We start from the raw sequence: 15,255 nt of genomic DNA, 5'->3' as shown, positions 1-15,255 counted from the left end.
TGATTTCGTGCAACATTTTCCAACAATATTATATCAAAGTCTCAACTTAGAATCCCTTCGCCGTTTCTGATATATTGTATTTTTGCCCTTTTCACTCCCTGGATGCAAATAGTGTCTTTGTTACTTTAACATTTCACTCAATATTTGCTGAGAGTTCCAACTACCCTTCAATATTTTTGGGCTTGTGACTTGTGACTTTTATTCGCCCTTTTGAGAATCTAGTTGCAGATTGCGTTTTTTGATTTAATTCAACCTCCCCCGAAATCTTCAACCTAATTCTATGAGCTGTTTCCGAAACATTATAGATACATTTTTTTCAAAACCTGGATGCTGACAGCATCTTTTGGTTTTGTTCGACGTTCCTCTCGAATCTCCCTGAAATTTGAACATGGTGCTTTTACCCGTCCGTTAGATATCAAAGATACAACCTTTTAATAGGCTGGATGCACTAAGTATCATTTTATTAAGTTTAAAGTTCCCTTCAACATTCCCTGAAACTTTCATCTTAATGCTCACAGCTGATCTATGGATATTGCAGATAGGGCTTTTTTATAACAGGGATGTATATAGTGTCTTTTGATATATTTCCGTATCCCCTAAACATAATCTCAAGGTTTCAAATTAACTTTTAAGTTTCAATGTCGCTCCTTGCTTTTAGTTAAAAAAAACCTGTTTTTTTTTAATTTTTGAGTGTTTTTGAATTAATACATGTTTTGATTTTGGCTAGCCAAACAAGAATAATTAAAACACAATTAAGAATCTTTTTTTGCCAAATGGTTTTCTCATAGTTTTGATCGAAAGATTTTTAGAAAAAAAGGAGTGGGGTGGAGGCCTAGTTGACCTCCAATTTTTTAGCTACTTATAAAGGCAACTAGAACTTTGAATTTTTCAGGAAAGTTTTTATTATTAAAAGATATACGTAACTTACCAATTAACTTATGTAACGAACTTCTATATTCACCTGTTTTTATTACGTATATAAGGGGGTTCGCCCCCTCGTCAATATCTAACTCTTTACATTAAAGCTTGAATTTTGTTTCAACTCCTTAAGAATGACCCCTGAATCACAAAAGCCGTAGAATAAACAGTTGAAATTACTAAAAATGCTTTAGAGTAAAGAGCAAGTTATTTAGAGGTGGTGAACCCCTCATGTGCTTAATAATTTCTGCTCATTTTAAGTATTAATGCTGCTTTTTACCTTCAGTTAAAAAAAATATCTTATTTATTTTTTCATTCTTTCTTTAAATAATACTAGAAAATCCTGCGCCCCCTTAATGGAAATTATCTTCCTCCAAGACAATTTCCTCCATGAAAGGATCCCCTACGTAACCCCCTACCAACAAATCAGCCTGAAAACGCCTCTACACTTCCCAATAACCATCACTATATGTAAACGCTTGTCAAAATTTGTAACCTTAAGCCCTTTCCAGGGGGACTATGGGGGAGTAAGTTGTCCCCAAAGACATAGTTGTTAGGTTTTTCAATAAATCTGATGGTGTGATTTTTGCTAAGATTCTATGATTTTTAGGGAAAATAGGATTCCATGATTCTATTTTCTTAAATTAGCCAAATTTTCTCAGGCTCGTAACTTGTGATGGGTAAGACTAAATTTGATGAAACTTATATATTTATAATCCATATTAAAATGTAAATCTTTTGATGTAACTATTGTTATCAAAATTCTGTTTTTAGAGTTTCGGTTGCTATTGAGCCTGGTCGCTCTTTACTACAGTTCGTTACCATGTACTGTTTGACATGTGGGATTTTGGATTATTTGCCAGAAGAACCATCAAGAATTCGTAGTTATTTGTTTTATCCTGTTTGTATTGCCTAGGGATTATCGTATTCAACAAATGGTTGTAGAAGATCTGAAGAGGGTCCATTTGAAAGTAAACTAAAAGTTCTAATGCCGTTTTAAAGTCATTAAACAATTGGAGGGCAACTACCCCAAATCCCATGATTTTTTTTTCTCAGGGTAGTTTGATCAAAATTTTTAGATTTTTTTTCAACTTAGTAGAAAAAAAATTATACCTTTAAAACTAGCAAGATCCCCAGAGCCCATGGGAAATGGCTTTAAGATACGAAATTTGCCCATTGCCTGTGTATGGTATTTATTATTGAGACTTATTAACACATTTTCGAAGGGGATATTTTGTGCTCGGGGATTAGTTTCCACGGAAAGAGTATTCCATGGGGAGCCAAAAAATTTTTTATTTGCCTTACTTTCGCTTTGTCAACTCAATTTTACAAGTGCATATGTTGTGGGGGAATGATTCGGGAAAATTTCCAGAGATTTCCAGAGTGACATAAAGAGAAAGGAGATTTCCAGAGTGACCTAAAAAACAATTAGAAATTTAGGGCTATTTAAAATCAAAGTTTGCTAAATACAATTTTTTAGGCTAAACCATCCGCAAGAAATTTTACGTAAGTGGGGGATAAGGTTTTACATGGAATGGGGTTATTATTTTATGTGGAATGAACTTCCCACGGAGGAGTTTTCTGTGAGGGTATGGAATTTTTCATGGAGAATAAGTCACATTTACCTGCATTGTTTGAAAAACGATCAGAAATTTTAAAAAATCTAGCTTTTTTCAGCTGGAAGTAAGGAGTAACATAAAATTTCGAAACCAACGGAAAGTATTCCATATTTGAAGAAATACCCCCCTCCTCAATTTTTGTTCGTTTTGATTTTGACTGTTGCTGCTTCTTTTCACTTGAAAAAACTGTTTTTTTTTTTTATAAACTGAGCGTAATAAGCTGCATTAAAATTTAATATAACTGAAAATCATTTCATATATTAGGAGGGCTACCCCCTCCCTTATTCTATTTTTTAAGTACTTTTAAAAACCTTCAGATACTAATTAAATGACTTTTGAGTTTCAAAGTAGTTCTTAAGGAATTGGAAGAAAAAGTCAATCTTTTGCGCAAAGAGGGGGCTGGATATTTTTCAATTACTTTTGACTATTAAAAGGGGCACTAGTCATTAAAATTTCCAATTGAACGAGCCCCTTTCGAATTTTCTACGACAGCTCCTTCTTTATGAAGTTCCCTGGTCTATTGGGCTGCCTATGATTATCGACTTTGGATGCGTTTTTGTGACTCATGAGCAGCCAGGCAAAAATGGGTGAGAATGGTGGCCTCATTATTCCCTCTCTTTAAGGGATTAATATGGAAGATGAAGGCCAGGGGACCTAAAATTTCTCAACGACATACCCCAAAAAATAAAATTCTTTACGACATTCACGTAAGACTTTTTTGGTAAAAATTGATAAAAAAAAAATTATCCACAAAATATGTTGTTTTCTTATAGTAAAGGGCTTCATAAAACCAAAATAAAGACAAATTATCTTCAAAGTAAAAAAACTATGCAATCTAAAAGAAAAAAAAAGATTTAAATATTTCTACCCACAAAAAGGCTATATTAAAAAAAACAAACAGAAATGGATTTTAAAAACTTATTTCACAAAGCAAGCTTGCCAAAGAAGAGTAAAGAACTCCATTAAGCTAAAATGAGTAAAAAAGAAATTGAATAATTTTTTAAGCATAAACTGCCACAAATAAATAAATAAATTAAACCCAAGACTAACTAATATTACGAAAAATAACCGATTCAAAGTCAAAACAGGCAAAAATTCACAGGAGTAGGCCTGACAACCCCCACGCCTTCTCAGACCAGAACATAATCAGACATAAACAAAATACATTTTAAATATTTTCACGTTTTTACTTTAACAAATAAGGAAGTGTTAAGACTTTAAGAAATAAATATCAGAATTTATTTGTATATAAAACTGACAATCCATGTTTAAATCGCAAATTATTTTCTGGTCTTGAGAAGACATGGGGGCTGCTAGCCTTACTCCTTTTACTGCTAGCCTTACTCCTACGATGATAGCTTCACATTTATTAACATCAGGTTTCAATTTATTTTTATCAACCGATTTTCTAATAGCGTAAATACCTTTTTTATATTTAGGATCTAAGGAATTCGTATCTTTAGAAGACATTTTTACACAAATACCATAAGCATACGCTTGTATTGTGCACCCTGTAGGAAACTGAATGAGGCTAATCGTCCACATTAATAGGCCTTAAAAAGAAGAGAGTATGCTTCCTTGTGGGCACGATTTCTGAAGAATACAAGTTACATTATTAGCTTTATCACTATAAGAAATTCAAAAGACCCGTTAGGCAATGTAGCCTGAACTTGAAGGAGGTTGAAGCAGCACCTTCTCTCCTTTATAGTCATGATTTTATTGGCTCAGGTCATTTAGTTTTCTTCGTTTCAAAAATAATTTCCAAGTTTTAGCACTTTTGGTCTTTGCCCGAATTCGTAGAACTCAATCCACCAGCAGCAGGGACACATTGAGGGGGCATTGCACTATTACTTTATTCAAAACATTTTACCATTTTTGGTAATTTTTCTGCAAATCTAAGAATTTTGCATAATTAGTAAGTTTTTTTTTCTTAAAGATTCTCTTTTCCGTCTCACCAATACAAAAAGTTTAAAATTATTTCGTTTTCAGGTATGTTTTGAGTGCACAAAAAATGTCATTTGTCTTCTTCTTAATTGGTTACTTTGAATAAATCGCTGGCTTATGATTATTAGGATAATAATATACACAATTGTCCTAATTATGAATCTTTATAAATATTAATGAAATTTTGGGATCATAATTATTCAGTGATAACGGAAAAAATGCAACGACCGTTCAAAGAGTTGGTCAGTAAGTGATTGAAAAGGAGTTAGTTATGATTTGTTCTTGAAGTGGAAAAGTATCCTGGACTTCTAAGGTTAGATTTCTGTTTTGTATATTTGTCTGCTGTCAAACATGAATATAATCTTCTCTGTAAAAATACAAGTATGCATTTTAAAATGGGAGAGGACTCGAAACCGTTTTGTAGAATTTAGAAAATAAACAAATTCTAAAAAAATATGTAAACGTTAAGAAAGCTTATAGAAAGGCCTTCTTATAAACATTAGGGTTACCTCAAGAATTACACTTCATTTTTCTTTTGTAAATCGTGCTAAGAAACATCCTATTGCTAGAGGCGAATCATTTTGACAATTTACAAGACATATTTGATGTATTAATGCTTTCGAACCTGTGAAGTTTTTTCAGAGGAGGGAGGGGGAGTAGAAAATAAATTCGTAAGCTCTTTGAATATTTTTATTGGCTTTTAGAACTTGATTTAGCCTATCCTGTGTATTTGGTTTTAAATATCTCTTAGTATTTTCTGTAATTCAACGGTAACACTGAACCATTTCTGTCTCAATGTTTTTGCAATTTTCTGACATCTGCTATCTGCGCGCCATTTTCCATAAAAGAAAATCGCATCAATGTTAACAAAAGGTAAACCACTCGGTATATGTTACCCCATCAGGCACTGGGGGGGGGGATTATAACACTTTTGAATCTGTAAAGTTTTTTTCAGAAGTGAAAGGGGGATAGAAAAAAATGTCGTTTATGAACAAATCTTTAACAAACGTGCAGAAAATTGTTACCCCGATTTCTTTGTCTGCGTATTTTAAAGCCCCTTGCGATCTTTCAGTTCGAAATTCTTTTTATTTGTTTTATTTTTTCTCTCTACTAACTCAGTTTTCCATGTGGATATGTTGGAGGGGGGTGGAATAGCTCAGTGAAATTTTCAGCAGGTTTCAGTTTCTAGAAAAAAAAAAATCACGGAATGGGGATTTCTGGAGTGACCTAAAAACGATTAGAAATGTAAGGCTTTTTCAAATCAAGTTTGTTAGGAAAATATCTTTTTTAGTGTGAATCGCTCGCAACAAATTTTACGTAAGGGGAATTTCAGAAAGGAGTAAATTGTTTGGATGAAATTTTACGTGGGGCTGGGGGTAGAGATCTTATTTTGTGTTGATCGAAATTTTCACAGAGGAGTTTACCGTGATATTAGGAAAGTTTTTGCATGGATGGTGTGCCACATTTTACTGCATTGTTTGAAAAATAATCAAAAAATAAATAAAAAGCAAATTATTTCAGCTGAAAGTTAGGAGTAACATCAAATTTCGAAACCAACAGAAGTTCTTCTAATATGAATATGAAGAAACAGCTCCTCTCCTTGATTTTGTTTGTTTTGAGTTTGACTGTTGCTGCTTCTTCTCAGTTGAAAAAAAAATAATTTTTTTAATTTAATCAACTGAGACTTGGTAGTGGGTATAAATCACAAAAAAACATGTGAATAAACTATACAACATTTACCCATAAAAAACGTATTTATACAGGTATAATAAACTAATGTTTTTGAGCCTGATCTTAGAAGTTTGAAACATCTGGCACCCTCCTCTAAAGGTACGATATTAGTGACTCCATGTCAATGTCTAAGAAATTGCTCTGTTTGACAGGCTGTAATAACCTTTCATTCCTATAGATCATATTGAAAACCATAAAATGAAGGGGTTGTCTATAACATAGTACTTGAATTTCTATACATTCTTTTGCTTTTTGCGTTAGGTTATGACTGATTTTTTTTACCGTTACCATTACCATTAGATAATGGCTGCAATGGCTATAGTAAGGCAACCTGCCACAGTTTTGATTTCTACAAACCTTTGCTACCTCTCAATCTTACAGAAAAGATTAAGCAGGACATGAGTTGCTAAAATACTTCTAGACAAATTTTGAATATTCCAGTTTTTGAAACTAACATTGATAAGCAGCAATCGCAGTCTAGATTCTGAATAACGACAGGAAAACTTTTCATTTCATTTCTTTCAGAAATGAAGAGCCCGGAAGAGGCGAAAAAGCTAGAAGTAATTCAAATGATAAGGTCGAGGAAAGAAGCTCTTTCTGCCTCTTGTCAAGAGGCAGAAAAAATATATCAAGTATGTAATGACTTTCTTTTTTCATTTATATCTCTTTCATTTTTATATCTAACAATTCATACTAACGAGCTGTATTAAGGAGCTAACAGGCTCAATAGTAACCAAAACACTCAAAAACAGAATTTTAAATATGTAAGTTTCATCAAGTTTAGTGTTACCCATCAAAAGTTAAGAGCTTGCGAAAATTGGCCTTATTTTTCAGAAAAAGAGAAAACACCCCCTAAAAGTCATATAATCTCAATGAAAATTACAGTATCAGATTCAGAGTATCAGAGGTTTTAATACTGTAGAGTTTTCAAGCTCCTAACTGCAAAAATGTAGCATTTTGTAGTTTTTGTCAAAAGAAAGATCACTAATGCGTGTATATTTGTTTGTTTTTTTTTTTGTTCTTTTTCCCCCCATGGATGATCACATCGACCCAGTGCTGTTAGAATGTAACAAGAGGGGTCAATTTAACAGAAATTAAAAGTTTTAGTGCCCTTTTTAAGAAACAAAAAAACTGAGGGACAGTAGGATCCCTCCTACACTCATTTTCTCCTCCAAGTCACCGAATCAGAATTTTGAGATAGCCATTTTGTTCCCCATGGTCAAAAAAGCTAGTAACCATGTCTTTGAGAACGAATTAATCCCCCATGGTTCCTGGGGGAAGGGCTGGAAGTTATGAACTTAGCCCATTCTTTACATGTAGTATTGGCTATTGAGAAGTATGCTGACGTTTTCAGGGGAGATTTCTCTGGTGGAGGAGGGTCAGGGGTTGTTAGTTACGCTATAGGATCTTTCCATGGGGAAATAGAATTCTCATGAAGGGGGTGCTGAATTTTTCTGCGTTATTGAAAAAAACGACGTAAAGTTAAATCAAAAAGCAATTATTTTTAACTTAAAGTAAGGAACAACATTAAAAATAACATAAATTATTATGTATATGAGGGGGGTTCATCCCCTCCTAAATACCTCACTCTTTAAGCTAAAGTATTTTTTGCAATTCAAAAATAGTGTACCGATCGGATTGGTGCGCTGGATTTAGGATCCTATGTCTAAGAGGACGTGGGTTCGAATCCCAGTGTATCCAATTGTTCAGTTAGGGACACAGGTCAGTGGCGTGACTCTGTAAGCTTCGTCAGAGTCGACCCAGCTCTAAATGGGTACCTGGACAAATCTGGGGAAAGTAAACAGAAAGGGTGTGGGAAAGCACAGGATGGTTGACCCCCCCCCATTGCACTTCCTGGCTGAATTGCCCAGAAACAGAGATCAACACCGCCGGTAGGGACTGTAAAGTCTAATGCAGTATCCTTTACCTTTACCTTTTTTTTCATTTATTAAAATTAAACAGTCATTGTGATTGAGGGGCCAGTCTTAAAGAATTGACACAAAATTCAAACTATTGCGTAAAGAACAAGGTTTTGACGAGGGTATGAACCTTGTCATATAGGAAATATAATATATGAATATAGAGGCTCGTAACGTAATTTAATTTTTAAGTTACGTGTTTTTATTCGTAATAAAAACGTCCTATTTAGTTCAATAAAAGGTTTACTATTTAGCCAAAAAAGTAAACTTAAAATGCAAATTTCGTTTTAGTTATTCATGCACGGTGAGCCCAAATCAAAACCTGTATTAATTCAAAATTGTTCAGAAATTGAATAAAATAAGTTTTTGTTACTGAAAGTAAGAAGCGACATTCAAACTTAAAACGACCAAAAATTATTCTGTATATGAAAGAAGATATCCCCTCCTCAACGTCCCGCTCTTTACGCTAAATTGTAAAATTTACCCATCACCCCATCAAAAATTTCTTTATTCTAACACCAATTATTAAGTCTGAGTTTTTCCTTCAATGCCTAGATTGGACTTGAATTGTTTTTTGTTTTTTATATGTCTTCTTCAGGATTTTCTCAAAAAATTTTGACAGGTTTGTTCAAGCTAGTCCCCCTTTGATAATGTCTTTCGTTTGTGAAGTGGAGATATTTGGTTTTTGACTTGCGGTACAGTTTATTTTTAATTCTCTTATTAAAAAATATTGCACTTTTTCATATTCACCTTTGGTCTTTTCTGTATGAGATTAAAAACCGTCCTTTAAGCTTCTTATAGATTTTTTGAATTTTTTTTGTATGATGTTTTTATTAATCTTTCTTACTTTTCCTGAAATCTAAAAAAGTAACTGGTCTGAAATTCACACTTTGATCTTTTTTAAAAATTCAAGAAACGAAATCCATGAAATAACCATTTTGAATGAAACTAAATTAGAAATTTAATATTTTGACTGGAGGCAAAGAATAAAAGCACATGGAACTTGCAAATTTTCCTACGGTCTGGCTTCTGTTAACAATAATACGTCAATGGCTACTAGGAACACAAAATGTCCCTCATTGCACAAATGATGTTTCAGACAGTTCGTGGTAACGAACTGTAGTATGGAGCGACCCGGCTCAATAGTAACCAAAACTCTAAAAAACAAAATTTTGATACCAATAGTTACATCAACAAAATTATATTTTAATGCTGATTTTAAATATATAATTTTCATGAAGTTTAGTCTTACCCATCAAAAGTTACGAGCCAGAGAAATTTTGCCTTATTTTAGAAAATAGGGGAAACACCCCCTAGTTCATGGTAACGAACTGTAGTAATGAGTGGCCCGGCTCAATAGTAACCAAAGCTGTAAAAAACGGAGTTTTGATACAAATTGTTACATTAAAAGAATCGTATTTTAATGCTGATTTTAAATAGATAACTTTCATCAAGTTTATCCTGCCCATTGAAAGTTACGAACCTGAGAAAATTTACCTTATTTTAGAGAATAGGGTGATACACCGCCTAAAAAGTTATCGAATCTTAACAAAAAGCACACCATCAGAATCAGCGTATCGTAGTCTCATTCAGCGTATCATTATTCAGTGTTTCAAGCTTCTATCTAAGAAATGTGGAATTTTGTATTTTTTGCCAGAAGACAGATCACGGATTCTTTTCAAACAGTTCGTGGTAACGAACTGTAGTAAGGAGCGACCCGGCTCAATAGTAACCAAAACTCTAAAAAATTGAATTTTGATATCAATAGCTACATCAAAAGAATCGCATTTTAATGCTGATTTTAAATATACAAGTTTCATCAAGTTTAGTCTTACCCATCAAAAGTTACGAACCTGAGAAAATTTGCCTTATTTAGGAAAATAGGGGGAAACACCCCCTAAAAGTCGTAGGATCTTAACGAAAATGACACCATCAGATTCAGCGTATCAGAGAACCCTACTGTAGAAGTTTCAAGCTCCTATCTACAAAAATGTGGAATTTTGTATTTTTTGCCAGAAGACAAATCACGGGTGCGTGTTTATTTGTTTGTTTGTTTTTTTTTTTTTTTTCTTTTCCCCAGGGGTCATCGTATCGACCAAGTGGTCCTAGAATGTCGCAAGAGGGCTCATTCTAACGGAAATGAAAAGTTCTAGTGCCCTTTTTAAGTGACCAAAAAAATTGGAGGCCATCTAGGCCCCCTCCCACGCTCATGTTGTCCCCTCCGCAATCCCTCGCTCTTTACGCTAAAGTTTGACTCTTTGCCACAATTCTACTTGTTAAAACAATTAAAAGCTTTAGCGGAAAGAGCGAGGGATTGCGGAGGGGACAACTCATTTCATATACGGATTAATTTCTGTTCGTTTTAAGTTTTAATGTCGCTCCTTACTTTCAGCTAAAAAAATTATTTTTTTTTTATTTAATTTTTGTCAGGGATGATGGTATCGACCCATATATATATATATATATATATATATATATATATATATATATATATATATATATATATATATATATATATATATATATATATATATATATATATATATATATATATATATATATATATATATATATATATATATATATATATATATATATATATATATATATATATATATATATATATATATATATATATATATATATATATATATATATATATATATATATATATATATATATATATATATATATATATATATATATATATATATATATATATATATATATATATATATATATATATATATATATATATATATATATATATATATATATATATATATATATATATATATATATATATATATATATATATATATATATATATATATATATATATATATATATATATATATATATATATATATATATATTTATCGGCATTTAGCACGCAGCAGGCTTCTAAGCCGCGAGTCACATTCTCCTCTTAACGTCACTTATATATTTAAAATTTGCATTAAAATGCGATTCTTTTGATGTAACTATTGGTTTCAAAATTCTATTTTTTAGAGTTTCGGTTACTGTTGAGCCGGGTCGCTACTACAGTTCGCTACAACGAACTGTTTGATAGCGTCACCACGGGTTCGTTATAAACACCCTGAGAAAAAGATCAATTCTTCCTTAAGGACCTATAGACCGATTTAGATCATTTTGATGCCAGTCATACTCGTTTTCGCTTGTAATTTTGCCGCCCCTTATCTTTTAGCCGCATATTTCTTTGTTCTTCACTTTCGTTTCTAATTGGTTCTACTCCTTGGAGTCGCATGTATTATAACGGCATATTTCTTTGATCTTCATATCTCTTTCGCCTTGTTTTAATTGTTGTTTTTTGACTCGTTGTAATTTTCGCTGTTACAAGTATTCTGATTGTATCTTCATTTTAGTTTATCATTATTTTAGACTTTTTTTTCATAGCCTTGACTTTAGCCTCTCCTATTGGTCAGATCCAGTCACATAGGATTGGAGTTGTCAGGTTTGAAGTCACTTTAACGTTTTTTGTAAATATATTAATTACACACGGTATTTCATACTTAGCTATGTTCCTTTTGCAATGTGGTAAGTGTTGAAGACTTAAAAACGATATATACACTCTTGGGGGGATGACATAATTTATTTTCTTCAAAATATAATCATAAACATAACGTCAATCATGCGATTTTTGGTTGTCAATCATTTGCTGAAAACGATAAAACAACAAGACGTATGTATGCTATTCGAATGTATTCATAAATATGATGTCACTTACATTTTTTTTTAAATTGAGGCTTTTAACGATCATCATTATGTTATTTTGAAATCAAAAATTTCCTTCAGATTTTTGCACAGATAATCATTAATTTTTTATTAGCCTACAACCAACATTTGTGTCAATCAAGTTACACGGAGTGCACCGTGCAACGTAATCATCCCTTAGTTCCTAATTTACGGCTGGGGATCAAAAATGAAAAAAAATGTTTCATACATAAGTTGGAATCATAAGAGGCAAATTCATTATCACTAATTCATGGAAAAGTAGGAGTGTTGTTTTTCTTGCATTTTTCACTAAAAATTTTATTTTGTAAATCTAGGGGAATTTTTTTTTTTATATTCTTCGGTTTTTTAGGCTAAAATGATCAAAATAAGTTATTTCTTCTACAATCTACGAAGTTCTGTTTACCTACCGGAACCAGTGTTTTTTTTAGATATAAAGGTTGTTGCCATTATACTTACTTTCAACCCCTCCTCTATTAGTCAAAATTTCTAGAAAAAAAATAATTTTTTTCTAGAACTTGAAAAAAGAATACGACTTGACCGTAATAGAATTAAGGAAGGCTGAAAAAGACTACAAAGGAAGTACGCACTGAGAGATAACCTGTAAGTACAATTCTTGTTACAATAAAAAAAAATCAACTAAAAGTAAGGATCCAGATTGAAACCTAAAACAAACAGAAATTATTCCATATATGAGGGGGTTTGCCTATTTTTCAATCTTCGTGCTAAAGTGTTTTGATAACTTTTAAAAAGCTTTATATTTCATAAACGGCCATTGTGTTTCAAAAGTAATTCTTAAACAATTGGGACACAAAGTCAAACTTTAGCGTCCACCCCTTTGATCATTGGACACCCCTAGTCAACTAGCCGACCACTCTGAGACAAACACTAAGCTGCTTTTATCCAAATGTGTACACTAAAGTAAGGCATTAAAGCTAGTCAAATACTCATTCAGAAAATTTAGATAAATCCTATAGAAGAAAATACAACAAGTAGTGATGCGTTTCTTATGTATTATTTAGTTATTTATGGCTGGTTTTATGTTGGTACATTCGGCTAATGCCTTTGTAACTGTTAGGTTAGGAACTAAATATTTATTGTCAGTTCTGATATAAATATCTTTCTTTTGGTTTTAGTTTCCTTTCTGGTTAGCTTTTTCTCAGTTTCGTTTATGTATATTTTTGATCATCCTCTAAACCATATACCAATTACTTTGTTTGTTTGTTTTTGTGCTAATTATAAATTTTCTTTTGATTTATTGTTTATTTTAATTTTATGTTTTAAATTTATACGACATGTTTACTTGTTTTTTTTGCCAATTTTTTATTTGCCTTCATATAAATGCAAACATGAGTGCCTTATATGAAGGTTTTTTGGTTAGATTTTCATGTTTTTATGGTTAAGTTATTCAGGTGAAATATGTATTATGTACTTATACTCTTATTGGTCATTTAGTACCTTTTGTTGGTTCTCAATCCTACGCCTGAACGGAAGCGAGAGCTTGGCTACTACTATAGTTTATTTTACATAACTAAACTAGAAACATAAATGCACCAAAATATACTCATCTTAGGTTTACTCAACTGAACTTGAAATTCAACTGCACTTATGAAATCACTGCCCTTATCTATATATACCCAAACTGACATATACCCAAGCAAAACCCACAAGATATTCCCAGAAAATGATGAAATACTCAAGAAACTAAAGTGAAATTGACACTTCCATCTATTTAGAATCCACTTAACCTGGTATAAACCCTAGTGTACAACACCTCCCTCCTTACATTGAACCGTCCCGGTTCAAATTAAAAAGAAACAAAAAAAATAACAACATCTGACAATTTAAAAGACATACAATGTACATTTTAATCACTTCTGTCCATTTTGAAGCAGCTCGCACTTAAAATGTCAATTTTTGCTATATCTTAGAGAAATCTTGGGAGTTGCATTGCAAACGACTGGCTCATTATCACATGCAACTGAAAGTTTAAGACAGACCGGCTTATCACCACAACCTACCGAAAGCTTATGACCTACATTGGAAAAGTCATGTTTCCACCATATCACTGTCTCACTTGTAAACGAACTTCGATGAACAGATGTTACTCTCAATGACAGCAAAACGTTAGGAGAACAAGACGGATTCAATATGTAAATCAGGAATAAATACTTAAATCAGGATCAAATGCCTAAATCAGGATAAAATAGGTAAATCAGGATGAAATAGCTAAATCAGGATCAAATAGGTAAATCAGGACCAAATGCGTAAATCAGCATCAAATACGTAAATCAGCTCAATGTAAAACTTGGGATATGACGGCTACATCTAGAGATAACTAGATGACTTAGATGTACAGCATACAAGGATGATAATTGTTTGAAGGATTACTGAGTTTAAGTTATACTTCGATAGGAATAGTTCATCAATTTAGATACTGCAGGCCAAGCCCGTGGCTTGCTCTTCTGCCTACATGATGCTTCGAAGTAAGTTTGGAAAATGGAGAAATGAATAGCAAGAGAAATCTCGTCTCCGAAAAGTATGGTTCTCATGTCACGTCGATGAAGCTAATCTGGGGTGATCAATGAAGATTTGAAGGGCATTGCACTAATACTTTATTCAAAAAATTTAATTATTTTTGGTAATTTTAAGCAAATCTAAGAATTTTGCATCAAAACGGCCATTGCGTCTCAGATGTAATTCTTAAGTAATTGGGACACAAAGTCAAATTTTAACGTAAAGAGCAAAGTATTGAGAGGGGGTTAACCACCCTCGGATACAGAATATTTTTTTTTCGTTTGAAGATTCAATGTTGCTCCTCACTTTTAGTTGAAAAGTGTTATTTTGAATTCAATTTTATCTTTTCAAGTACTGCTGAAAAATCTGGCTTTCCTGTTTGTAAACTGTCCTCTTTACGCAGAAAATCTATCAAAGTAAAGTTTCTTCCACTTAAACTAACCCCTCCCCCACTGGAAAATTCTCTCTAAACACTTCAATCCTTGCTGAAAATTTCTTACGGACGATTCCACCTAACAATTTCTCTTTAGTATACTTTCATTGGAAAAGGACATTAATTTTTAGTGGTTTTTAAGTAATTTCGGTTATCAATTATGCAATTGACATGTTGGTCATTCACAGTAAAATTTCATTAATATCAGGATTCAAATATTGGTAATTTAAGTCAATCAGAATTTGTCGTAAAATATTATCGTTGAATATATACGGTCGACTTGTAAGAGGCAGGCGCTGTAGTTGATAAGTTAAAATCAATACCATCTACTGTTTGGTCTCTTTTACCTTTTTTCAAGCTTCTTAATTTAGTTTTTCTGAGCGACTGGTGTCAGAGACTAATCATTGCAACTATAATTTTG

The 15,255-nt window shown here is 32.5% G+C and overlaps 2 protein-coding genes across 3 annotated transcripts in view; one reads left to right on the top strand and one right to left on the bottom strand.

The window, feature by feature from the left end:
* The window catches only part of LOC136042725 (uncharacterized), a 171,046-nt gene that overhangs the window by 38,007 nt on the left and 117,784 nt on the right, over positions 1-15,255 (bottom strand). The window contains exon 2 of one of the 2 annotated variants that reach the window (XM_065727685.1): positions 13,325-14,075. The exons of the other annotated variant lie outside the window; for it this stretch is intronic. The gene's annotated coding sequence lies outside the window, so the exon portion shown is untranslated. Of the gene's footprint in view, positions 1-13,324; positions 14,076-15,255 lie in introns of those variants that run through there. 2 annotated transcript variants of the gene reach the window in all.
* The window catches only part of LOC136042726 (protein AF-9-like), a 57,068-nt gene that overhangs the window by 40,856 nt on the left and 957 nt on the right, over positions 1-15,255 (top strand). Inside the window, exons 9-10 of the mRNA XM_065727687.1 lie at positions 6,738-6,844; positions 12,400-12,487. Of these exons, the coding sequence (XP_065583759.1) occupies positions 6,738-6,844; positions 12,400-12,477 (185 nt within the window). The 3' untranslated portion in view covers positions 12,478-12,487. The remainder of the gene's footprint in view (positions 1-6,737; positions 6,845-12,399; positions 12,488-15,255) is intronic.

Source organism: Artemia franciscana, unplaced genomic scaffold, assembly GCF_032884065.1.
Source record: "Artemia franciscana unplaced genomic scaffold, ASM3288406v1 Scaffold_188, whole genome shotgun sequence".
Classification (NCBI taxonomy): Eukaryota; Metazoa; Arthropoda; class Branchiopoda; order Anostraca; family Artemiidae; genus Artemia; species Artemia franciscana.
This window is presented reverse-complemented; position numbering and strand designations above follow the sequence as displayed.